General features: G+C 42.2%; 1 protein-coding gene across 12 annotated transcripts in view; it reads right to left on the bottom strand.

The window, feature by feature from the left end:
• Window positions 1–25,110, bottom strand: part of Senp6 (SUMO specific peptidase 6) — a 176,010-nt gene that overhangs the window by 79,794 nt on the left and 71,106 nt on the right. For 6 of the 12 annotated variants that reach the window (XM_048353663.1, XM_048353662.1, XM_048353661.1 and 3 more), the window contains 2 exons: window positions 23,267–23,359; window positions 21,495–21,925 (listed from right to left, as the gene is read on the bottom strand). The exons of 4 other annotated variants lie outside the window; for them this stretch is intronic. In XM_048353663.1, coding sequence (XP_048209620.1) covers window positions 21,495–21,925; window positions 23,267–23,359 — 524 coding nt within the window. Of the gene's footprint in view, window positions 1–11,512; window positions 12,643–14,955; window positions 15,107–15,211; window positions 15,281–16,796; window positions 16,886–17,771; window positions 17,876–21,494; window positions 21,926–23,266; window positions 23,360–25,110 lie in introns of those variants that run through there. 2 more of the 12 variants (XM_048353672.1, XM_048353671.1) reach the window with 1 other exon arrangement.

Below are 25,110 nucleotides of genomic sequence, written 5' to 3' on the forward strand. Positions count from 1 at the left end.
GGCGAGCGCCGAGCGTGTGGGCCGGCCGGGCGCGCCGCGGGGGGCGCGGGAGCGCGCGGGGGGGGCGGAGGTGCGGCGGGAGCGCGCGGGGGGCGGAGGTGCGGCGGGAGCGCGCGGGGGCGGAGGTGCGGCGGAGAGGAGGCTGCGGACAGAGGTGCTGCGGGGACGCGCGCGGCGGACACAGAGGTGCTGCAGGCAGAGGTGCGGCGGGGGCGCGCGGCGGGGGCGTGCGGCAGGGGCGCGCGGCGGGGGCAGAGGGGCGGCGGGGAGCGCGCGGCGGGGGCAGAGGTGCGGCGGGGAGCGCGCGGCGGGGGGCGCGCGGCGGGGGGCGCGCGGCGGGGGCGCGCGGCGGGGAGCGCGCGGCGGGGGCCGAGGTGCGGCGGGGAGCGCGCGGCGGGGGCTGAGGGGCGGCGGGGAGCGCGCGGCGGGGGCCGAGGTGCGGCGGGGAGCGCGCGGCGGGGGCCGAGGGGCGGCGGGGAGCGCGCGGCGGGGGCTGAGGTCCGGCGGGGAGCGCGCGGCGGGGGCTGAGGTCCGGCGGGGAGCGCGCGGCGGGGGCAGAGGGGCGGCGGGGAGCGCGCGGCGGGGGCTGAGGTCCGGCGGGGAGCGCGCGGCGGGGGCTGAGGTCCGGCGGGGAGCGCGCGGCGGGGGCCGAGGTGCGGCGGGAGCGCGCGGCGGGGGGCGCGCGGCGGGGGCGCGCGGCGGGGGCTGAGGTGCGGCGGGAGCGCGCGACGGGGAGCGCGCGGCGGGGGCCGAGGTGCGGCGGGAGCGCGCGGCGGGGGCCGAGGTGCGGCGGGAGCGCGCGGCGGGGGCCGAGGTGCGGCGGGGAGCGCGCGGCGGGGGGCGCGCGGCGGGGGGCGCGCGGCGGGGAGCGCGCGGCGGGGGGCGCGCGGCGGGGGGCGCGCGGCGGGGAGCGCGCGGCGTCCCCTCCCGAGGCGGCGCCTCCGTCCCGGCCCCTCCTCAGGCCGGCGCACCCCGGGAGCCCCGGTCGCTCCCCGGCCGTGGGTTGGCGGCAGCCTCCGCCAGCTCGTCCCGTGCGCCAGGCTGCAGTGCCCGGCACTGTGACCACAGCCACCCCGGGAGTGAGCGACCCCCCCCCCCCCCGGGGCGCGCCGGGCGGGCAGGAGCGCGCGCTCCCCGGGGACCGGGAGCCGGCCGCAGGTGCCCACCGAGGCGGTCCCGGGTTCGCGGCCGAGCTGCCCAGGATGCTTGCGGGAGAGGTGGCCCCGCCGCCCCGGAGACGCATCTTCCCGGGGGCCTCGCCGTCCTGGGGTCGCCGTGGGAGCCGAGGCTGCTGCGGGGCAGCTGGGCCGGGAAGGCTCCGCGTGCGGGACGGCGAGGGGCCCCGCGGAACGTGCGGGCCCGGGCGGCTTGGGCTTCCCCGACGCCCGCGGTTGGAAACGAGGACGGAAACCCGAACGGAACCGATGCACGGCCGCGGCGGAGCGGGCCGGGCGTCCCGATCCCCCCCCCCCGTCCATCGCTCACCCCGGCGAAGCTGCCATCTGAGGAGCTGGGTTCGAAGCCAGCCGGGACCGGTAAGTCCGAGAGACTCCAAAGAGCCGTCCGGGAGCCGTGGCTCGGGCGGGGAAGGAGCCCAGTGCGGCCTCCAAGGACGCGGCGCGCCTCGCCCACTGCTTGGGCTTAATGTGGCATTGACTATGAAAAGCCTCGGCCGTCCAGTGGACGCCGTGGCGGCGCCCGCCGCGCCCCCGAAACAAGGTTACTTTTTTGTTGATAAACATAGTGAAAAAAAATCCAGATTACCATTTTATAAAGCTTTGTGAATTAATTCCCTTGCCTTTATGCTGCTTGTTCTGTCAGAGAAAAGGCTTTCAAGGTGGCCAGCATTCTAAGAAAAATAACAATGATAATAAAAGTGTTATTATTTAAAAAAAAAAAAAGAAGTAATGGAAATGTGAAAGAAATGGGTTGTAAGAGTTTAAGGCACTGAGTTTCAGCACCACCACAACTGACCAACGAAAACCTGTAAGACATCATTTCCTGATGATTTGCATCTTTGCAAAGATGTGTGTATCCTTGAAATTGAAATAGATATTATATTTGTATATTCATGATCCGAAACGAACTCCGTTAACTCATTTCAGAGGGGCTTTCTGGGCATGACCAAACCTTTCCACTTTGCTTTTAGATCTTTTCAAGTAAGTGTTTAGGGAGGACGTCAAGGGGAGAGAGGGTAGACAAATAGAGCAAGGAAGGGAGGGTGGATGCCGTCATAATCTTCAGTGTACACATGTGAACTTGGGGGCGTGGGTGGGCTGGGAGAGGTGGGGGAGAACCATGGAAGGAAGGGGTGGCATTTTGGAAGGTGTGACATTTCTCCAGATGTGCTGTACTCACACTGACATGTTGAATTGAAACCCTTGTGTACAACAACTTTACTATGATAAAAAAAAAAATCAAATCGTTAAATGTTTAGCTCCAACAATGAGACCATGCACAGTGTGGTAGGATGTACCTGTAGTCCCAGTGGTTAGGAAGGCTGGGGTAGCCGGGTCATTTAACTCCAGGGTTCAGGGCCAGCTTGGAAATAGTGACACTTCTTATTTAAAAAGAAAACAAAACAGATGTGGAGCTAGACTATCGGTTAGAGGGCAAATCTTGCCTAGCATGCATACGACCTTGAGGTTGATCTCCAGCATCACAGTCAAAATAACAACAACAATAATAATTGATCATGACAACAATAGATAAAATTAACTAGAGATCTGAGTGCCAGTGGCTCATGCCTAAAACCTAACTATTCAGGAGGCTGAGATCTGAGAATTGTGGTTCCAAGCTAACTCGGGCAGGAAAGTCTGTGACGCTCTTTTTTTTTTTTTTTTTTTGTCAGTCCTGGGCCTTGGACTCAGGGCCTGAGCACTGTCCCTGGCTTCTTCCCCCTCAAGGCTAGCACTCTGCCACTTGAGCCACAGCGCCCCTTCTGGCCGCTTTCCATATGTGTGGTGCTGGGGAATCGAACCTAGAGCTTCATGTGTAGGAGGCAAGCGCTCTTGCCACTAGGCCATATTCCCAGCCCCTCTGTGATGCTCTTATCGCCAGTTAACCACCAAAAAGCCAGTAGTTGAGCTGTGGCTCAAGTGATAGAGCCCTACCTAGCTTTGAACCAAAAAGTTCAGGGACAGTCCACAAGCTCTGAGTGGAAGCCACAGGTCCAGCACAAAAACAAAAACAAAACACAAAGAATTACAAAACAGTCTGCCTCAATATCTACTCTGTGTACTTGGAGAGTTAAAATATCTAAGAGTGCTAAACTTCACAGCCAAATGTAACGTTTGGCTAAGCTGAGAACGTTTGAGTTAGCTTTTATAATTATTGTCATGAGAGTACAGCAACATATCAAAGTTGGCATTAGAGACAGTCTTACACATGTATATTTACATCTTTCATGACATATAGGATCTTAGTGTTGATGTTATTCAAATTGTGGATGTTAGCATCCATGTAATGGTTAAGAAATGTGTGTATGTGTGTGCATACTGGTCCTGTGTGTGTATACTGGTCCTAGGGTTTGAACTCAGGACCTGGGGACTGTTACTGAGCTCTTTTGCTTAAGGCTAGTGCTCTACCATTTTCAGCCACAGCGCCACAGGTTTTCTGTTGGTTAATTGGAGATCTTATGGACTTTTCTGCCCAGGCTGGTTTTGAACAACCATGATCCTCCTACTTCAGCCCCCTGAGTCACTAGGTTTAAAGGCATGAGCCACTGGTGCTTTATTATTATTATTATTGTTGTTGTTGTTGTTGTTGTTTTGCTGGCCCTGGGGCTTGAACTCAGGACCTGGAGGCTGGGCACTGTTCCCAAGCCTCTTTGTGCCTAAGGCTAGCACTCTACCACTTGAGCCACAGTACCACTTCCGGCTTTTTTGAGTAATTTATTGGAGATAAGAGTCTCGTGGGTTAACAGGTGCGAGCCACCAGCAGTGGGGCTAGGAAAAGTTTTTCAAAGAATAAAGTATAAGTTACCAGAAGGCATCCCTTTCAAAAGTAGGAATTTGTTCTTGAAAACTTTCAGTTGTGTGCGGAGGAGGAAAAGAAAAAGGATCCTGTACAGAAAACGGCACAGACTTCTCCGGATGGGTGGCTCGTGCGTGTGATTCTGGATGCGTATTCCTTACTCCACATCCAGCCAACCCTTGCAGGAAACGGCCTCAACAGGACAAAGCTGGGCCCTGGGGGGGGAGGGGGGGTGCTTGTCAGCATCTCAGCCCCGGCGGAGGAACTAGGAGGGAAAGGAAGTGTAAATTGGAGGATCAAGGTAAAAACAAAATACTAAAAGAAATAACCAGAGCACAAAGGCTAGGGGTATTGTTGAGGTGGCAGAGCACTTACCTCGCAAGTACAAGGCCCGAGTTCAAACCCCAGAAGATACACTGAACACTCTAGAGGAGCCGGTCTCCGGCTGGGGAGCCTTGCGCCTGGGCTTCGTAGGTTGCATGGCAATTTAAGGAAATGATGGCCTACGGTTGCATCTTGAGAATATTTTCTCCCTCAGCGTCTCATGATGATCCTATTTATAGCCGAGTGTCTAAAGCTTTCATGATTAAAAACAACTTCAAAACTGTTGGGAAGATCTGCTAATTAACATTTCAAATTCTGTAGATAGTAAGTAGAATGTTTATCCTAAAACTCACAAGCAAAATGGACGACCTGGAGAGGGGTAATAATAATGAGCATTCAGATTTCTGGCTCACTTCAGTACTTACTATGTCCTCAGATTTGCACTAGGAATGGAAAGTTTTTCATCTTTCCATCTAAAACTCTAGGATTATATCTCTCCATGATTATAGGTCTTGGTCTATATCCACCAGTAAAACGAATTTTCTCTTTCTGGTCAATCTTGTTAATCTTGAAAATTTTTTATTTGTTAATTATTCATTTGGTTGGGGGGCTTGAACTCAAGGTCTTGTTTAGCTCTGTCACTAAAGGCCGGCCCTTTACCACTTGAGCCATAGCTCCGCTCTGGTTTTTGCTGGTTACATGAAAGTGAGAGTCAACTTCATCTGCTTGGCTGGCTTGGAGCCTCAATCCTCGCATCTCAGCCTCCTGAGTAGCTCGAATTCCAGGCCCAAGCCACCGGCACCCAGATAATCCTTGTGCATTCTCTATGATCATAAAAACACTGTTGAGCGGGGGGCACCTGAGGCTCACGCCTGCAATCCTGGCTGTTCAGGAGGCTGAGATCCAAGGATCACAGTTGGAAGCCAGTCTGGGCAAGAAAGTCCATGAGATTCACATCTCCAATTCACCACCAAAAAGCTGGAAGCGGACCTGTGTTTCACATGGCAGAGCACTAGCCCTTAGCAAAAAACAAAACCCTCAGAAACGGTGCCTAAGTTCATGTGCAGGACCGGCACTAAACCAACCGACAAGATACCGTGGCACAGTAGTGCTTGACATTAGTGGAAATGGTATTGTTTCGGACATGCATGTGTTACTTGTTCCTTCTCCTCAGTGAGGATCACACGATGTGATCATAGAATTAAATGTTAGTCTCTTTTTAAGCATTCATATATCTGTAATATGTCTTTCTCTTGGTCGTTAAATTTTTCATGTTTTCCTTATCAGGATCAGACGGTAATTTATCTTTTATGATTTTTTTTCCTGATAGTATGGTAGCATGGAAGACTAAGCTCTAGTTCACAGGTTTTAATTTTTAAATTCGTCTTCCAAGCTTTTGTTTTTTTTTTTTTGAAACAAATGAATTGTTGTTTCTGAATTTTAGCATGGAGTTTTAGTTCTTTAATTTTTTACTATGTGTCTAATAATAACAGAAGTATTTAAAGTTACATATTTTTCCTGGCTGTTTTTTTTTTTTTTTTACTGTGTCCTATAGTTACTCAAATGAAGCAATGCAGAGACAAATCACAAACACAATAGAAACTTCAAAAAGGCATGAGAAATACAGAACTTTAATGTGAACCTGGATTTTTAATAAAGGGGTACTGGCACAAATGATAATCTTGAAAAAATTCTTGAAAATGTAACACCCATAAACTTTCGCCATGTACAGAGGTAAATGCCACATTCTATTAGTTATATTTTAGAAAGATTCTGAGAAGTATTTGATGGTATATACTGTATATCCTGAGTCAAAAAGCGGCTTCTTAATCAGTATTGAGAACTCAGAACAGATGTAAAAATGTAAACAAAAATGTAAACAAAACCTAGCAATAACACACTAAAGAAGTACATTGTGTAGGCAGGTCTGTTGCGACCTATCTGCAATCCCAGCACTGGGGAGGCTGACACAGGAAGATTCCGAGTTCAAGCCAGATCCTGTCTCAAAAACAACAGCAACAAAACCACAGGTGACAATGTTATATTCCGAAACCTAAATCATAATGGGCAAAGAGTAGCCCTTGTTAAAAAAAGAAAAATGGAGATTGAAACTGATGATCAAATCAAGAAGCAGGTAACTTTACATGTGAAAGAATTAAAAATGATCTGTAATACCTATTATTGGTTATGATGCATGTACTATACACATGGGTATAAGTACATGTATATGTGTAAAGTATATGTTTGGGTTTTTTTGTAGTACTGGGGTTTGAACTCAGAGCTTCACATTTGCCAGACAGGAACTCTACCACTTGATCTGTGCCCTCATTTTGTTTTGATGTATTTTTAAAAACTAGGAACTTGGGCTGGGGATATAGCCTAGTGGCAAGAGTGCCTGCCTCGGATACACGAGGCCCTAGGTTCGATTCCCCAGCACCACATATACAGAAAACGGCCAGAAGCGGCGCTGTGGCTCAAGTGGCAGAGTGCTAGCCTTGAGCGGGAAGAAGCCAGGGACAGTGCTCAGGCCCTGAGTCCAAGGCCCAGGACTGGCCAAAACAAAAAACTAGGAACTTGTATTTATGCCCAAAGACGTGGGCTCCAGTCCTCAAAGTGTAGCTGGTAGGAATAATATGATATGGGGGTCTCACCAACTTTTTCTCCTTGGGGCTGGCTTCAAAAACTGTGATCCCATTGGTCACAGCCTCCTGGTTAGCTAGGATTAGAGATATGAGCCCCCGCGCCTGGTGGGCAAAGGTATCTTAGTAAGTCATGATAGGAAATGGAAACTCTCACAGTCCTTCTGGAAGACGTTGGGAATAGCTGGAACATCGCGAATGCATGACCTTTGTCCAGTCCTGGCTGTTTATTCCAGGAAACTAGGACAGCTGGCCCATACAGAAGACACGCTGCCGACTGACGGCCGTGCTCCTGAGCTCCAGATGAAGCTTGCCACCGTGGAGCAGCCGTGGAAGCCCACGGTTCTGGGAGACGTCACAGTGGGCCACACAGCCTGACCACAGCCAGGGAGCTTCGGGAGCAGGGAATCACTCCCGAGTCTCTACCACTGGAATTGTGGCACAGCAAAGGAAGTCTAGGAAGATGGACCGGGTAAGGCAACCGCTGGATAACGTCCACACGACAGTGCTCCCAGACAGAAGGTTCTGAAAAGCGCGGATAGAATTCTAGGTTTTGTACAAACAATGTTCACTTCTCTATTTTCACCATACTGGGGCCTGAACACACGGCCTCGTGACCTCGGCCTGGTTTCCCTCACACCTGACATGTCTAGCATGTGAGCTATGCCTCGGGTTCTAGCAAGTCTCTCTCTTCCTACACAAGAGGTATAGCCATAAGTATGAATACTGGGAGGTTAAGAAAAATTGGTAAAAACAGGTGAAAAACCAGGCAAAATGTCTTAAGTGTTGATTCACTTGCTCCAGGTGCTCCTGTTTTCTGGTAACTACAAGTAAAACACCGTGGAACAGGGTAATTTCACACCGTATTCTGCAGAATGCTGGTGGTATAAATTTACAGCCCCCCTGCAGACCTGAAGCAGAGACTGGGGACCAGCGGTCCTAGCGGTTCTCATCTGAGCTGACATCGCACAGGGAAACGTGCGGGGAAAGGTATCTTAAAACAAGGTAGTCTAGGAGACCTCATTAATAAAAAGGAAAAAAAATTACATTATTGCCAATACCAACATTCTTGCCTATTTTCAATTTAAATTCCTGATGACCAGATCTGCTTGAACAATGTTTATTTCCTAGGTAAGTCATGTGACTACCACAAGTCAATTTCCCTCAAGGTCACCTGTTCACTAGGACAGAATGGGGGCACAAGATAGGAAATGTAACTGTGACAGGCCTTCTGGAAGGTTTCTCCAGGCCGATTTGGAAATACTGTGGTAGTCAAGTAGAAAGAATTGCTTTTACCTAGTGCTTTACCTAGTAAACAGCAGGATACTTTCATTCAGTTCTAATTTTGTTTTCCCTTTATGGCGTTTAAAGAAAACGTTTGAAAACTTTCAATGCTGGCTTTTCTTTGGTAGTTTCATTTGAGAAGTCAGTTTTGTCAATAATGTATTCAGCTGTACACATTTAAACTATTTAAAGAGAAAAACAAGAGGTTTTGGACTTGGACCAAAGAAGATCCTTTCCAGCTCACGGTTCATGTTTCTTAAAGGAAGTTTCAAGGGAAATATCAGAATCATGCCTTACTTCATAGATTATGACAAGGTAACTAATAGCTAGATACAGCAATTCATAATTATTAGTGGCTCATGTTTGTTCTTCTCTTCTTCTAGTGAACTTTTTAAGTCACACCCGAACATGCTCCTCCTCCAGGTGAAATATTTGCACCATGGCTTTCAAAGTGAACAACGGACACCATTAACACCGGCTCGAGGCGCTGCAGGATTCTGTCCATTCACCCCGAACCCCATTTACACAGGCCTTCTAAGAAACGTACCTTAAAAAATAATGGAACCCAATGAACTCCATAAGCCTAGTTTCAATAATAAAGATTCTGCCACATTCTGTAAAATATATGATCATCTAATTTATTTCCATTTTTTAAAAATCTAGTACAGCTCAATCTATAGTCTCTGAGCAAGATTTTGAGTCCAAATCCTGTAGGACTCTTCTCTTTGGGCTTGTTTGTTGCATGGTTGGGTAGTAAGTAACTGTACACACAGTATCGCACAAGGTCATTGTGAAGGATGAAATGAATTTATCTAAGTAGTTAGACCAATGTCTAGTATTTATTTCATAAACAAAACTATTATCATTTAGGACAAATCATTTTATTTTTCCCACCTCAGGGCCTTTGCCACAGTCTGAGTGCTATTCCTCAAATCTACTTCTAGACTGTTAGGTCTACCAGTAGTTCAAATGTTACACCTCTGGAAATTCTTAACCTTCTAGATCAGGCTGGATTCCCTTAGTACACTCTACTTTATCTGGATGGCACACACTGGAGACGGCCAATCTGTAACGAAGATGAGAGAACATTTGGTTCTGTTTTGCTTCCTGTACCTCGTGGCACATAGGACTGGCTTTCCAAGGTTCACATTCCTTCAGCTGGGTTAGCAATTCCTCCTATTTGGAAAAAGTTTATCTTTGGAACAGCAACTTTCAGACCCTTTTTCTTCCTGAGGGTAAAGTGACAAAATGTACCAAAAAAGCCTCATGTCCCCACAGCTGCTTTAGCAGGTAGCCTCTGCCGCATCCCCATCTGTGGAGACAAGCCGTGTGCACCGGCTGTCGTGCTGGAAAGCCATGCGTTCGTGAACACGTTGGGCAGCCACTCTTTGGGCTCCACCCACTCCTCGAGCTGTGCAGCGCGCGGGGTGACTGCATCTCCTCAAGGCAGCCGGCACCGTCCTACCTCATCTCTGCAGGGTCCGTTCTTTCCCATCGTGTGATCTGACCTGGGACTTTAATTTTGGGAGAATTGTTATTCTTTTTACCTTCTATCATACAGAGACTATGAACAGTTTTAAGGAGATTACTGAATTCATTTTGGTGACTTAAAACAAGATACAAACATGATCACGTTCCATTTCCAAATAGCCCCCCCACCCCCTTTAATTCACTATGAGTCTAGGCCTAGACTATACGCAAAGGAAAGCTAGCCTTTTAGGTCTGAGCCAACTTGAAATACTACAGTTTTCAGCTGCCTGAGTATGCACAGCAACGGCAAAGGAAGGGGCTAAGTATTACCTTTGTTCCCTCAACTACCAACACCTGGGACACATACAAATTTTATGGCAAGTAATCTAAAACTCTTCTAAAAATGATTAACTGTAATTCTATCCAAAGAGAAACTCAACACAACAGACCTATTTAATTATTTAAGACAGCAGATACCTGCCATACGGTTTCAGTGTCCAGTAACAAACTCTAGACCTCAAAGTTCTGGTTCACAACATGTAAGTACTCGCGACACATTTGAAAAGGTTGCCATCCACTTTCTACCACAGTGAGTAGGACTGGAGTATACAAGTACCGAGGGAACGCACAGATATTCAAGATTCTCACGTCTAGAGGCACAACCTAACAACCTCCAAAGGCTTCAACATATATACTGCAGTCATTAGTTTCATTTTCCAAAATAAAAGTTCACATAGGATGGGAGAGACACTATCAAATCGCTCAGTATTCCCCTGTAGGAAGTCGACGGGCGGCCATCTCTATCTCACGTAGAAATTAAAAAAAAAAAAAATGGACATGTTGGCCCAAGGGACAAGTTGTAATTTTAGCTTATCAAAAAATGAGTAAAATGTAACCAGAAAGTAAAAGAAAACCAAGAAATCATTTTAGAACAATTTTCGTTTGGTTTTGACACACAGGCAGGCTGTCCTTGGCTTTCCCGGCTCAGGCGATGCCCGTGGCTCCCCACGAGGGGCTGGAAGGCTCGGAACCCCGCGCCCGGCAAATACAGTTGATCGTGTGTAGATGGAAGCATGCCAGTTTTACTTATAGCTACTTGTATTTTGGTTTTAAAATTCTCATTTGTCTTATTAGCTTGCTGGAGATCCAAAAATATTTGGCTATCTTTAGTTTATATAAACTTTTGGTTTCCATGACAGTAGTTCTAAGGTATTAGTAAAAAAATGAGATGATCAGAAATGTTATGATAGCAAAAAATTAACACAGAAACATAAAATTCATACCACCAATGGCGATCTTTCTGAAGTTTACACCTTACCGAATCTCTACAGGCCGTTTTTGTTATGACCCAAATACCAGTGGATTTTATTAAATTCAAGAAAATGACCTAATCAGTGGTCACCATGCCAGATGGTTGTTAGAAATAAAATACTTGCTGATGAATAAAAATGGCCTGTTTATTCTATTTTGGTTACACGTGAATTTAAAAATTCCACAAAAAATAAAATATAAATTTCAAGTCTCAGACTTGATTGAAAGAAATGTGTACCATTCTTTTTTGATAATGAATAACTGTACAGACATGCAAGACATCTACATGAGTCGTAAATGTGTCATCAAAAGCTTCACAATGTATTATTTTCTTTACTGGGACACGAACCTTTGACCTCGTGTGTTCTAGGCAAGCACGCTATCACTGAGCTATACCACTCAACCTTACCTTCTAGCATTTTTAAAGGGAAATTCAAAGTGGAAGATTTCTGCTGCATTAAAGACAGTACTTTTCATGTGTAAAAATAATTTGCACAAAAAACTCAAAGCAAAATGTCTTGATACTTTATCAAAATAACAAGAACAAATGATCAATGAAAAAATAGCAAAAGACATTACAAAAAATAGTAAATTCCTATTTAAAGCCTGTGTTTACACAGATTAAAAATGTTTGTCATATATATCACACAGATTGCAGCATACCGTGAGCTGTAATATAGAAAGGTAACATTGGATATTTGAAAGTCAAGCTGTACTTATCAAATAGTTTTAACCTGAGTCTTCAATGTCTTCATACATTTGCCAACAATGAAAGTAGAATTCATTGGTTTTTTTTAGTATAATTCAAGGGTAGAGTTCTTTAAATTGCTCTTAATACTGTTTCTTAAGTATCTGTGTAAAGTCACTAATATTTACATTTTGGGGTTCTCTGAACACATGTATGAATCAAACGCTTTGACTTCTTTCCTTCTATTCAAGCATATGAAGATGCCTTAGTTCAAAATGCCTTAGATTTCATTTCATTTTCACATTTTTAGAAAATATGTAGAAGTTCTCTAAAGGATTATCATAGATCATTGACTATTCCCATGAAATAAATCATACTCATTGAAGAATTGTATATACAAGTTCACTAAAGAATATCAAATTAATATTTTTCCTATAAATAGTTTCTCTTTATTTATTCTGTTAAGAAGTTGTAGTTTTAAGTACTATTAACAGAAAATACATAACAAAAGCTTCCTAACAAGTGAAAAAAATAATTATAAATGCTGAAAAAATTGGCCTCATTAACATATTTACAGACTTTTACTTAATACATACTCCTTTGAAAATTAATTATATGACATTTATACAAGCATTAACATTTCCCAATCACTTCAGTTCTTTACTGTCTAGAGCCAAAGCTGGAAGTGCAGCTTTGGAAGAGGCAGGCAGGGGAGGCGGGCCGCAGGGCCGCCCATCCGGGTCAGTGTGGGGCCCCGCCCACACAGGGCCCCGCCCCCTCACCCGGGGCTGCTTCTGAGCCAGTGTCCTTGTGTTGTTGCTGCTTCTCTTTGCACTGAGCTTCCTGAAGCTTCAGAATTATGTTTCGAATTTCTTCTCTTTTTGTTCTCATTCTTGGGGGAGGAAACCAGTTCAACAAGTTCATGGGTAGTTCAAAATTAAGTATTGGATTCTGAAAATAAAGAGAGTAAATACCTGTTAGAATACCTTATCTACATGAGACGCCCTAACATTTGTTTCAATCACAAAATACTCCCAAGCTAAAAATGAATTTTTGCATGCAAGAACTTTGCTAGGTGCTGGAGAGACAGGAGAGTTTCTACCTCCAGCTCGACGCTGTGCTCCAGATTCAGGGCTGGCAACCTGCCGACAAGCCCAAATCCACGTACCGCCTGCCTTAGTAATGACGTTTTAGTGGACGATAGACACACTAACTCACATATGGCCAGTAACTATCTTTACAACAGTAGAACTGAGAGTAGCAACATAGGCTACATGGCTTTAAAACCCTAAAATATTTACTTTCTGGCTCTTTATTGGTGCTATGGCTCAAGCAGTAGAGTGCCTGCCTTGAGAGAAAAAAGCTAGGTAAGAGCAGGAGGATCTGAGTTCAAGCTCCAGTGTTGGCCCAATAAATAAGCAAACAAAAGGTTTGTAAGCCTCAGAATAGGAAGGTAATTCAACAACTGAAACAATGGATATGACAAAGGTAGCCAGTATGAGAATATGGCAGGCAGTATGAGAATACGTATCTGGGAGCTCAACACAATTCCAAAAGGATCTACTCTTTAAGCTAAACCTGAAGAATGCGCAGATGTTAGGCAGCCAAAGAACAACTAAAGCAACAGAGTGGAATGGTCCAGACACGTCCAGACAAACACACACACACACACACACACACACACACACACACACACACACACACACACACGATGGTATATGCTAGAATTAGAAAACTGACCAAAAAGCTTTAATGAAGGCTGGTTCACAAGAGCGTGGCATGGATAAGCAATGTGAAGAATTTCCTTTTTAAGGTAACAAGAAGCCCCTATAAAGCATGGGGCTGGGAATGCGGCTTATGGGCCTGGAAATGTGGCTTAGAGGTAGAGTGCTTGCCTAACATGCACGAAGCCCTGGGTTCGATTCCTCAGCACCACATAAACAGGAAAAGCCAGAAGTGGCACTGTAGCTTCAGAGGTAGAGTGCTAGTCTTGAGCAAAAAGAAGCCAGGGACAGTGCTCAGGCCCTGAGTCCAAGCCCCAGGGCTGGCAAAAAGAAAAAAAAAAAAAAGTAAAGCAGGCAAGTAGCACATTAGAAACTGGGGCAGCAAGCCAGTGGCTTGTGCCTGAAATCCTAGCTGTTTAGGAGGCTGAAATCTGAGGATTGTGGTTTGAAGCCAGCGAGGGCAGAAAAGTCTGTGAAACTTTTATCTCCAATAAACTACACAGAACAAACCAGAAGTGGTGCTGTGGCTTAAGTGGTAGAATGCTAGCCTTGATCACAAAGAGACTCTGGGACAGCACCCAAAGAAACTGGTACCAGCTTAGAGTACTGCTGCTATATATAGATGCTTGGAGAGGAGGGACAATGGAAGGAAGCGAGAGTTAATGTAACTACACAGATACTATCTCCGTTTGAACTTGAAGGGAGAGTGATTTTTTAAAAAGGCACTAACAAGTGGCAAATGAAGCTGGGAGGTTAAGAGCACTCAAGTAAGGGTTAGGATGATGCCAGATTTGAGAAGCCAATAGGACTGGTGGAAACAGAGGCCGTGAACATAAATCCCTCAAGCACTATGCATGAGAAGGGGAAACAGAAGTGGCGAGAAGCAGTCTGGACCGCAGCAGAGCTGTCTTGGTGAACTGAGTCCATGGAAAGGGGAAGTTGGTAAGTGAGGGGACAGGTCAATGTGCATAGATTGAGTGAGCAGATGTTATCGTTTTCCTTCTTCTTGTGGTGCCAGTCCTGGGGATTGAACTCAGGGGCTGGCTGCTGTTCCTGAGCTTTTTTTGCTCAAGATTAGTGCTCTACAACTTCAGCCACACCTTTACTACCTCTGGATTTTGGGTGATTAACTGGGAATCGGAGTCTTGTCTGACTTTGCTGTTTGAACTTGCTTTGAACTGTGATCCTCAGATCTCAGCCTTCTGAGTAGCTAGGATTATAGGCATGAGCCACTGATGCCTGGCTGTATTTTTTGTTTAGTTGGTCCTGGATGTTCAATTTGGGGCCTTGTATATGTCAGGTACTTTGTTTGCTCCCTGGAATAATTTTTGAAATACAATGGGAAGAGGTGACATTGGTCAATAAGCATTGCACTCGTAATTTGACACATGCAATTTTAACCTCTTTGAACAATTAATAAAAAATTAAGAATTTATCTTCCAAACTCTCTATAAAATATATGCTCATTATGTTTATTACATGAAAATATAGTCAAATACAGTATTTCATTACTATATGAAATCCAATGAATGAAACTCACCTCAAAAAAGCTCTCTACGTATTGCAAGATGTACACACCACAATCACTGAAGTTGTTTTGCTGTGGAACTTTTGGATTAGAACCTTTCATAACATCTTTGGAAAAGCTTCTTTTACTTCCTTTTTTAACTTCCCATTCCACTTCTAAATACCTACAATAATGCATATGTAATAAGGATATGCATGTACATAAATACACATACAGCCTCATCTCTATTGGAATATGGTAGAAAGTAGGGGTGTGATTTTAAACTTACTCTCTTAGAATTTTGACAACGTTTGACCGAGAAGGACCTCTAAGTGAATCCATAAGTAAGATACAAGGTCTGTAGGGTATAAAGGACCAAAAGTTGTAGACTTTATAATGTTACAAAGCACAAACAAATTGAAATAATACAGTAAGACTTATTAAACCTTCAAAATTACTCTTATTTGCCTTAAAGACATATGCATCCCAATAATATCTTAATATCTATAGTTATTTTAAACACTATGTGATTATATTAAACACTAAGCTATGGTAATATAACTATGTCTTAGTTCTAAACACTAAATCACCAGGAAATTCTTAAAATTCTTCAGAATTAGTAGAAAGTCAAAATAAGCAGGAAATTTTCATTTTTTAAATAATTTGTACCAGTCCTAGAGCTTGAACTCAAGGCCTGGGTGCTATCCCTAAGCTCTTTTGCTTACAGCTAATACTCATTCAACCATATAAGCCACAGTTCCACTTTCAGCTTTTTGGTGGTTAACTAGATATAAGCATCTCACAGACTTTCCTACCTACACTGGCTTTGAACTGAGATCCTCAAATCTCAGTCTCCTGAGTAGCTAAGGATTACAGGTGTAAACCACCAGTGCCTGGCACAAATATTAAAATCGAAACCACATATTCTAAAAACAAACAAAAAGGGCTGGGGATATGGCCTAGTGGTAGAGTGCTTGCCTTGCATACATGAAGCCCTGGGTTCGATTCCTCAGAACCACATATATAGAAAAAGCCAGAAGTGGCGCTGTGCTCAGGCCCTGAGTCCAAGCCCCAGGACTGGCAGCAAAAAACAAATGAACAGAAGTAGTGCCATATAAAAGGCTAAGAAAAAAAAAATCTCATTTTTAACTGATGCCTATTGTAGAAAACAAAACACATCAAAGCATCACCATATTAAAAAAAATAAGTTTAGGATGTAGTAGTATTTTTTCCCCCATGATTCTACTTCAAAACACTAGGCTCAGATCGAACCTTCAACACTTGAATTCTATAAAGCTGTATTTGCCCCAAGTAAGGACTCTAACATAACGGCCAAGTTCTGAAATGTTTAAGGCTCTCCATTCTTCTCGGCTAAAATTTTATGGCTTTGGAGCACATACCATTCTCTGCCCAGCTCTACAATAAGAACTGAACATAGAACCTCGTGCGTACTAAGCACATGGTACCAGCGAGTCACACTCCCAACTCTGGAACAAATTATCAACTAACCTAGGTCTCACGTTTCCTTATAGAAAGAAATGAGGCTTGCCATTCAGTCTCTTGAGTTCCTGCCAACATTTTTTATAGGGTAAAAGGAGATTAGGTCCATATATAGGTAATACTTTATCATCGAAGAAGTGTTGAGAATGCACATGTGCTTCTAAAAACCAACAATAACTTACTGAAGATTAGCACTAAGGGAAGGCTAAGTTGATTACTCCTTGCCCTGAACTCATCACCTTTCCTCAAAGATTCTGACATTTGACAATTCTACTGAAGTGTTTTTATATAAAAACTTCCCAGTCACATTTTATTCTGACAGCACTTGCATGAAAATTATCAAACTGCTTACAAAATATAGAATTAAAACTTACTGTTTACATAGAGTAGGCTTTAAGTGCCACTGTCCTATTTCTGAATTGCAGTTGTCATCTGCCAGGAATCCATCATCGCTGCTATCATCCTGTAAAAGACAATCTACCATTAGTATTAGAAAACTGTTATCTAAATAATCAATAACCAAATGCAACAGCATCAAGGAAGACAAAATAACAATTATGTAGAAAAAATTTCTAGGTAAATAATCGAACACTAATTTCATTATGTTACTCTACTCCAGTTACCTCTAATGCTGTGACTGACATTTTAGTGAGAACTAACAATTAGAAATTTACTAGAAATTCTATTTACTCCATACAGAATAAATCTCTAAAGTATTACAAATTTATTTCACAATGGGATATGAATAATTATTTGTTACATAAATGACTGTTCTCACATCACAGACCAAGGGATTTGCAAACTTTTTAAAACAAACTACATATTTACTTCATTTGAGAGATATCTTCCTCAGTAGACTGTCTTGAATGTAAAGTGAATAAAGCTTTTCTTGTTTTTTTTCCTGTGAGAAAAATTCTAGTAATTTTAGACTGGAATAATCAACAGTGGGAATAGAGTACATTAACATGCAAGTGCTTATAAGCCCAGAAATGTTTCAGATTTCAAAGTTTTCTGGATTCTAGAATACATGCATAGACATGACCACATAAGCATTCTTGGTCTGAATATCCAAAATCCACCGCAAATTTTTGAGGGTTACTTTGGGTTTCAGATTTGGAATACTCAACCTATAAAAACTAAAAGAAACAACAACAGTGCTTTACAGCAATACACTGAAAACCAAAGATGAGACCTTCCTCTACTCCCACACCTCCCAAAAATAAGGTCTGTTGTTCCCAAGAAGATACTAGAGAGAATGAAGTCATCTCCCCTATTAGGTAAGCTCAGTTTGTTCTAACATAACTGAACGAATGTCAGAAAATTAAGAAAAAAGTAAGTTATAGGCTCACCTGGTTGTCCTGATCCTCTGAGAAGTCAATGAGTCCATCTTCAAGCATTTTAGCTCCTTCAGCTGATTGGTCACCATAGTTTAACCTGATTTTGCTTAAACCGTCTGGATTAATGAGAAACATTATACAATAAAAAGGCTATCCCTATATCTCAAAGGACATAATGGTGAAAATTATCCTATGCTGGTAACGAATTGATTACTGCAGAGTAGTTAAATCTGCTTTAGCATGATATAAAAGTCAGTTTAAATGAAAACCTATGTTGGCATGTTAATTATAGAAATGTTTCTACTACATAGGCCCTGAGATTCATTAAAATTTAAGTTCTCATTTTCATATTTAAATATACTTATATATCTTATATAATGCTTAAATACACATGTATATGCGTACACATCATGTGTATACCAGATATACAAGACACCTTTCTTCTTTTTGGGAGAGCGGGGGGAGGATTGTACCAGTCCTGGGAGCTGTCACTTGAGCATTTTTGCCCAAGGCTGGCACTCCACACTTAAAACTATAACTCTACCTCGGGCTTTTTGGTGGTTAGAGATAAGAGTCTCTTGGACATTCCTGCTTAAGCTAGCTTTGAACTACAATCCCTTAGATCTCAGCCTCCCAAGTAGCTAGTATTAAAGGTGTGAGCCACTGACATCCAGCTCAGAAAGAACAGGAGTTACAATAGTCTGAAATATAAGACCAATGCCCAAATAACAAGAACAGCATAGTAGAACACAAAATAACACAGTATTTTAAAACTGAAATTGTGAAATATGGAAAATTATCCATTAAAGGATAAAAAAATGGCAAAAAGTAAACAAATTTTCTCTGGGACAAATAATAAGGTCCAAATTCAAGTATGATATATAGCCATCATCACATCAGGATGTTTATGGACAAAATAGGTTGGTAGCAGAAATGTAAATGCTTCACAGGAAAAATGGATACTTTTAAAGGTTCATTCTAAGACTCTTGAGTTGTTAAAAAAGTAACTGTTTTGCTGAAAGCATCTTAGGAGATGAAACTCTAAGAAGGTTTGCATGGGAAGTGAGTCAGGGTCTTCAGTATGGAAACCAGGGGCTGTTTAATCACACATATGCAATTTCACAAATGTGAACACACGGATTTACTTTTGTAGGCTATTAAGTTATTTATAAGGGGTTAAAAAGCAAGACCCTGCCTATAAAATAACCTGAAGCAAAAAGGGCTTAGAGCCATGGTTCAAATGGAAGGGACTTATTTACTAGCAAGCACAAGGACCTGAATTCAAATCCTAGTACTGCCTCCCTCAAATAAACAAAAACAATAAAAAACTAAAATACAATAGTAAATCCTTGTCACAGAATAACCTCCTCCAGTAATTTCTTTTAAAAGTTTGTATTTTTGCTTAAAACATCTGCATTTACATGCAAATAATTAGGGATATGTCAATTAGACTATGTCTAGCAGCAAATGATTTCTATCTGCAGAGACTGTCCTTATATCTCTACTTTACTTGAACTTCGTATGCATTTGAAAACAAGAGAATAATTAATGTCAAGTAATAATCTATAGTGGTTTTCCTTATTATCTCACCTCAAAAATTGAATCTCTAAAATAAGATATAACTCTCACTTAGTATAGTGTTATCTGATACTAGTGGTTAATACTAGTGACAGATTATGTTAAAACGGTGTAAAATACATCATTTATAGCCTGTCAACTTTACTAAAGGGAGCTGTGTCCAATTACGGAGATATTCATGTAATCACAACATGTTTACACGTTTCTTATTCCTTCAATGTGCTACCACTGTGTACAGAACTACAGGTGCCTCCAAGCTCCTCTCAGACATGGCGGGGAGAGGGCTGAGCTGCACTGCATGCTTACTCCTGACTTTTGCACGTGTGAGCCCTTAGGAAGCATATAATGAAAACGAAGGTTTTTAACTAATAAAAAACAAAGAAACGGGCTGGGGATATAGCCTAGTGGCAAGAGTGCCTGCCTCGGATACACGAGGCCCTAGGTTCGATTCCCCAGCATCACATATACAGAAAACGGCCAGAAGCGGCGCTGTGGCTCAAGTGGCAGAGTGCTAGCCTTGAGCGGGAAGAAGCCAGGGACAGTGCTCAGGCCCTGAGTCCAAGGCCCAGGACTGGCAAAAAAAAAAAAAAAAAAAAAACAAAGAAACACATTTAGAACAATGCTTTTCAAATTGTGGGCTCAATACCGGATTAAGTAATCATTAAGAAAAATAGAAAATATTAAGTGTTACCACATCCCAAAGTGATAAACTAATGTTTTGTCAATTTATGCAGTTACATTCATACTAAAAGCTAAATAAATGTACTGCACAGATCATAACCAAAAGACAAATACTGTAAATGGGAAAAGGGATATTAATTAAACAATTTGCATTCAACAGATGACTTCAATATCTACTGGGAATTTTGAGGCTATTTCCTCAAGAACAACTAGCTATTTACTCAACCAAAATATTAATTTTTAGGATAAGGCATCAAGAATCTCTGGAGTTTTTGTGTCTATAAAGCTCCAAGTTTTGTCCCATTGCTTTACATCCCACACTTTAATTTTTAATTCATTTCATATACACTGTATAAGATTGCTATCCAAAGGGCGTTTTGTAGCGGAGGTATAGATTCTGGCCCTTTTTGGCCTTGTTTTGTGTGTGTGCGCACTAGTCCTGGGGCTTGACCACGGGGGTTAGCACTGTCCCAGAGCTTCTTTTGCTCAAGGCTAGCGCTCTATCACTTGGAGCACACCTCTACTTCCAGATTTTTTGGTAGCTTATTGGAAATAAAAGAGTCTCAAGAACTTTCCTGTGTGGGCTGGCTTCAAGCCATGATCGTCAGAAGTCACTCAGCCTGGTAGTAGCTAGGAGGCCAAGTACAAGCAATGGGCTCCCAGCTAAGTGAATGTTTTGCTACATCTCTGCATTGTGTAATACTCCTATCAGGGTACAGACTACTTGTGAACTGGAGAATAAGCCATGTAACTGACTAGATCGCAGAGAATCTGAATGAAATGTAAGACTTTTATAATGGACTAAATATATGAAACTGGTTCCCAGGAAATGAAAGTCAACTTACGAGCTGAAGGGACAGGAAAAAAGGCAGAAGCTGTCCTCTTCCTACCGAAATACAGTACAAGAATGTGAGGAACGCGGAACTGAGTTTCAACTGACCCCAGAGCAATGTTTTCATTTCTACCTCTGGCCACTTGAATTCAATTTAACTTACACAACTAACATTTCCTGAGTTGGCATATTAATTATCATATATAATTTATGCACAGTCTGAGAATAATTTCATACAACATTGTTAGCACACCTGTCTTTGATTTTGTGTCTATATCTGACATATGAGGTCAGGTATAGACCTTTTTACACCTCAATGTTGATGGTCAAAAAGTTCTAGATTTTAGGGCATTTCAAATTTCACACTAGGGATGTTCAGCCTTCATTACAGTGTCAAAGCTATACTCTTAGGAATGAGGGAAGAAAGTGATGGCAGAAGGGACACCAGGACATCTCTGTAGTGATACAAAGTGAAATCTTCCTTATGGTAGTGATTATAAGACTATACAACTTCAAAATGCAACCACATAAAATGAGTAAAAGTCATTTTATATACATTCTATCTCCAAATGCCTGACAAAAAGAAAACGGCCTAATTCTTCTAAAAGTCCTCTCTGAATTCTTTCAAAACATGTAGTACGTACCTGGATGATGACCCGAACTTAAGCATTCATCCTGTAGGCCATTCTCACTTTGAGACCTATCAACAACTTTCTGGCTTGCAGCTTCTCCTTTATTCGCATCTTCACTTTCACTTGGAGTATGATTTTTTTTTTTCACAGTACATTTCACACTGCCTATGTTTCTCCGATAACACGGCTCACTTTCTCCGTGTCCAGCACTTGAATCAGTTCCGGCTAGGCAGTGCTTTTTGTTTAGCATCTTCTTAATTACAGGCTTGGCAGGAGAGTTTTGTGACCCACTGTCCATTTCACTGGTCAAAGGAGAAGAAACACAACTGTCGTCCACAGGGGAACTTTTGTGTATGGTTGCACTTTCACGGTAATGAGGATTAGGTTCATACTTTGGTTTTTCCAAACCAGGGAAACAAACAACAGCCAAAAACCAGTGTGCACTGTAAAAAGCAAGCAATATAATTAAATACATATTTATTATTAGAAAAATTATATTTGGCAATGAGTATCTGTAATGTTTTTATTGGCTTTGTGAACAAATTACCAATGCTCATTTTTAAAAAATATTCAATTATTTTATAGTTGCTTATAACAGTTCTCACTTACAAAAATTTAGTCTAAGCTGGGTCCCTGGTGACTCATTCCTGCAATCCTAGCTACTCAGGTGGCTGAGACTGAGGATCACGGTTCAAAGTTAGCTCTAGCAAGAAAGTCCAAGACTCTTTTCTTCAATTAATCACCAAAGGGCCAAAAAAGGAGCAGTGGCTCAAGTGGTAGATCATGAGCCTTGAGCATAAAAAGCTCAGGGACAGCACCAGGCCCTGAGTTCAAGCCCCAGGACTGGCACCAGAAAGAGGAAAAAAAAATTTAGACTAGTAGATTTTGTAGTGTTTCTTTCAATATGAATAAACTGTAAGTTTTGTTTCATCTTTTAAAAATTAGGAAAAATCCTTTTCTTTTTCTCTGGCTAAAAGGATAAAGCTGAATCAGATGATCACTTCTAATAAAAAAAAAAAACAGAGTTTTGATTTTCTGAAGCATTTACTATGACAGTTTCTAACAAGTGTTTTGTTTTATGACTTTAACTTTAAATAAATTAGCATCGCCTGGGAAATTACAACATATAGAAGCTCAATGAACATAATTAGTACATATCAGTATTTCTGGTTTTACCTATTTTGAAAAATGAGATCTTGTCATCTCAGTTGCCCATGGTACATGCTTTCCCTGGCTGAAAGGATAAACCCAAATTTCAAACTACAAGTGTAGTTCTTCATGCTGTTTGGCTGGAGGACACAGAAAAATAAACCAAGAAAACTCTCCAGTCCTAACTGCTTAGTAATTCCATAATTCTATACTATGTATCAATTCCTCTGCAGTCCTCAGGGGAGTAGTAGTCTGAACTCCTAAGAATAATACAAAGAATTGAAGCATCTCTATTTACTTACAAAACTGCTTCTAGTTCTCACCATGATTTCTTCTTTGCACAAATAGGTTCTATTTTTACCAATGCATAAAGTAAAACATGTACAGATATTTTCTAGACCACAAGCACCGTTTACTATTAAAATGACTGTACTCCACATTGACCAATCATGCAAGGTATGTGGTCTACTCTTTGCCAAATTTAGTATTCTACATGATTCACTGGGAAATTAAATTTCATAAAACGGCATCTTCAAGATACATAATAAAATAAAGATGTTTTAAAAACAAGCCTTCACCTCATTAAACACCTTCTCAAAACACCACTATCATGTTTACACAAAATTCTTACTCACGCTTCATTAAGGGGTACAAAAATAAAATCCTTCTCAAAAATATCTACATGTCGCGTCCATGTTTTCACTCTCCCATGTCGTTTTTGTTGTATTCTGTAACAAAGAGATAAACTGTAAGCTTTGGAAATAACCTTAATTTTCAGTAGTGATTTATAAATTATGAAGACTCAGCAGTAACAGCTGAGGTGGTTCAACAGACTGGGGAAAAAAATCCATCATTTTATGTGAAACTATAAGGCATGGAATTGACCATCACAGAATCTAGAAGCATTTTTAAAATCTCTCATCATCTCTTTCTCTATGAAAAGCAACACAGATTTATTGTCTTGTAGTCCTATCAAAATCCAGAGCCAAGTGCATCTTGGCCTAAACCTCTCAGGTAGAGCATGAATTATAAATGAGAAGAAAAAGAAAAGTAAGAAAATTTGAAAGTAGATAAAGTACAATAGTTTATGAGCATTGGTCAAAATAATTAACTATCATCAACAATAAGACACAAGATTAGGAACTTCTGAAATAGAAATATTGTTTATATACACACCATAGATCAATTCAAAACAATAACCACTATAAGAAAATGTACCAAGGGCGGGGGATATGGCCTAGTGGCAAGAGCGCTTGCCTCGTATACTTGAAGCCCTGGGTTAGATTCCCCAGCACCACATATACAGAAAATGGCCAGAAGTGGCGCTGTGACTCAAGTGGCAGAGTGCTAGCCTTGAGCAAAAAGAAGCCAGGGACAGTGCTCAGGCCCTGAGTCCAAGGCCCAGGACTGGCAAAAAAAAAAAAAAAAAAAGAAAGAAAATGTACCAACTCTTGTGCATATATTCTGACCAATTACAGCAAATATCAAAGCAGGATAACATCACTCTATGGGCAGGAAGTTCAATAAAACTACTCAGTGTGATATTACCTTAACTTGTCTGAGAGTTAACTACCCAAAAGAGCTCACTGAACGTAGATTCTAGCCAGGTGCTAGTGGCTCACACCTGTAATCCTAGCTACTCAGGAGGCTGATATGAGGATTGTGGTTTGATGCAAGCCTGGGCAGGAAATTCTATGAGAATGTTATCTCCAATAAACAAAGTAGGAAAGATCTGAAGTGGAACTGTGGCTCAAGTGGTAGAGTGCTAGCCTTGAGAAAAAGAACCTCACTGGCACAAAAGGAAAGAGAGAAAGAATGAGAGAGCAAGAGCAAGAAAGAGAGAGATAGAGAGAGAGGGGGGAAAGAGTTGATTCTCAAGATTCCTCTTAGATGAAAAAGCTAGAATGAAACAGAGCCAATCTGCATTTCATAAGCATCTAAGAAATTTGAAAAGTCTTATTTTGGAACTACTTCTTCTAGAGATCTCAGGTATACAGGAGATTTCAAAATATTATGAACTGCATTAAATTTACAAATAGAACTAAATAATGTTGCCTCAATATAAAGTGGTGAAAAACAAAAGAAAACATGTAAACAAAAAAGCTAGTACCTTAAAGCTAGGACAAGAGGATTTTAAGTCACTTGAAGATGAACCCATAAAGAACAGAAATGAACCCTCCTGGCTGTATTTAATTAAAAAAGTAAGCAAGTGAATTACAAAGGCTAGTACTTTGTATTTCAAACACCACTGCACATCCATGAATTCAACTGAGTACAGAAAATATCTAGAAGGAAAACCTGTACGCACCTATACTGAACATGTAGATAGCAATACCCACTGAAGAACACAGAACAAATACTTAATGATATCGATACGGTTTAATGAGTACTGTAGAAGTAAGAGTATATGGAGGACATACAAGCTATAGGCAAAATATTGCAACATTTCATATAGAGAGGACTTGTAAATGGTGAAGGG

Source organism: Perognathus longimembris, chromosome 9 (genome assembly GCF_023159225.1).
Source record: "Perognathus longimembris pacificus isolate PPM17 chromosome 9, ASM2315922v1, whole genome shotgun sequence".
Taxonomy (NCBI): Eukaryota; Metazoa; Chordata; class Mammalia; order Rodentia; family Heteromyidae; genus Perognathus; species Perognathus longimembris.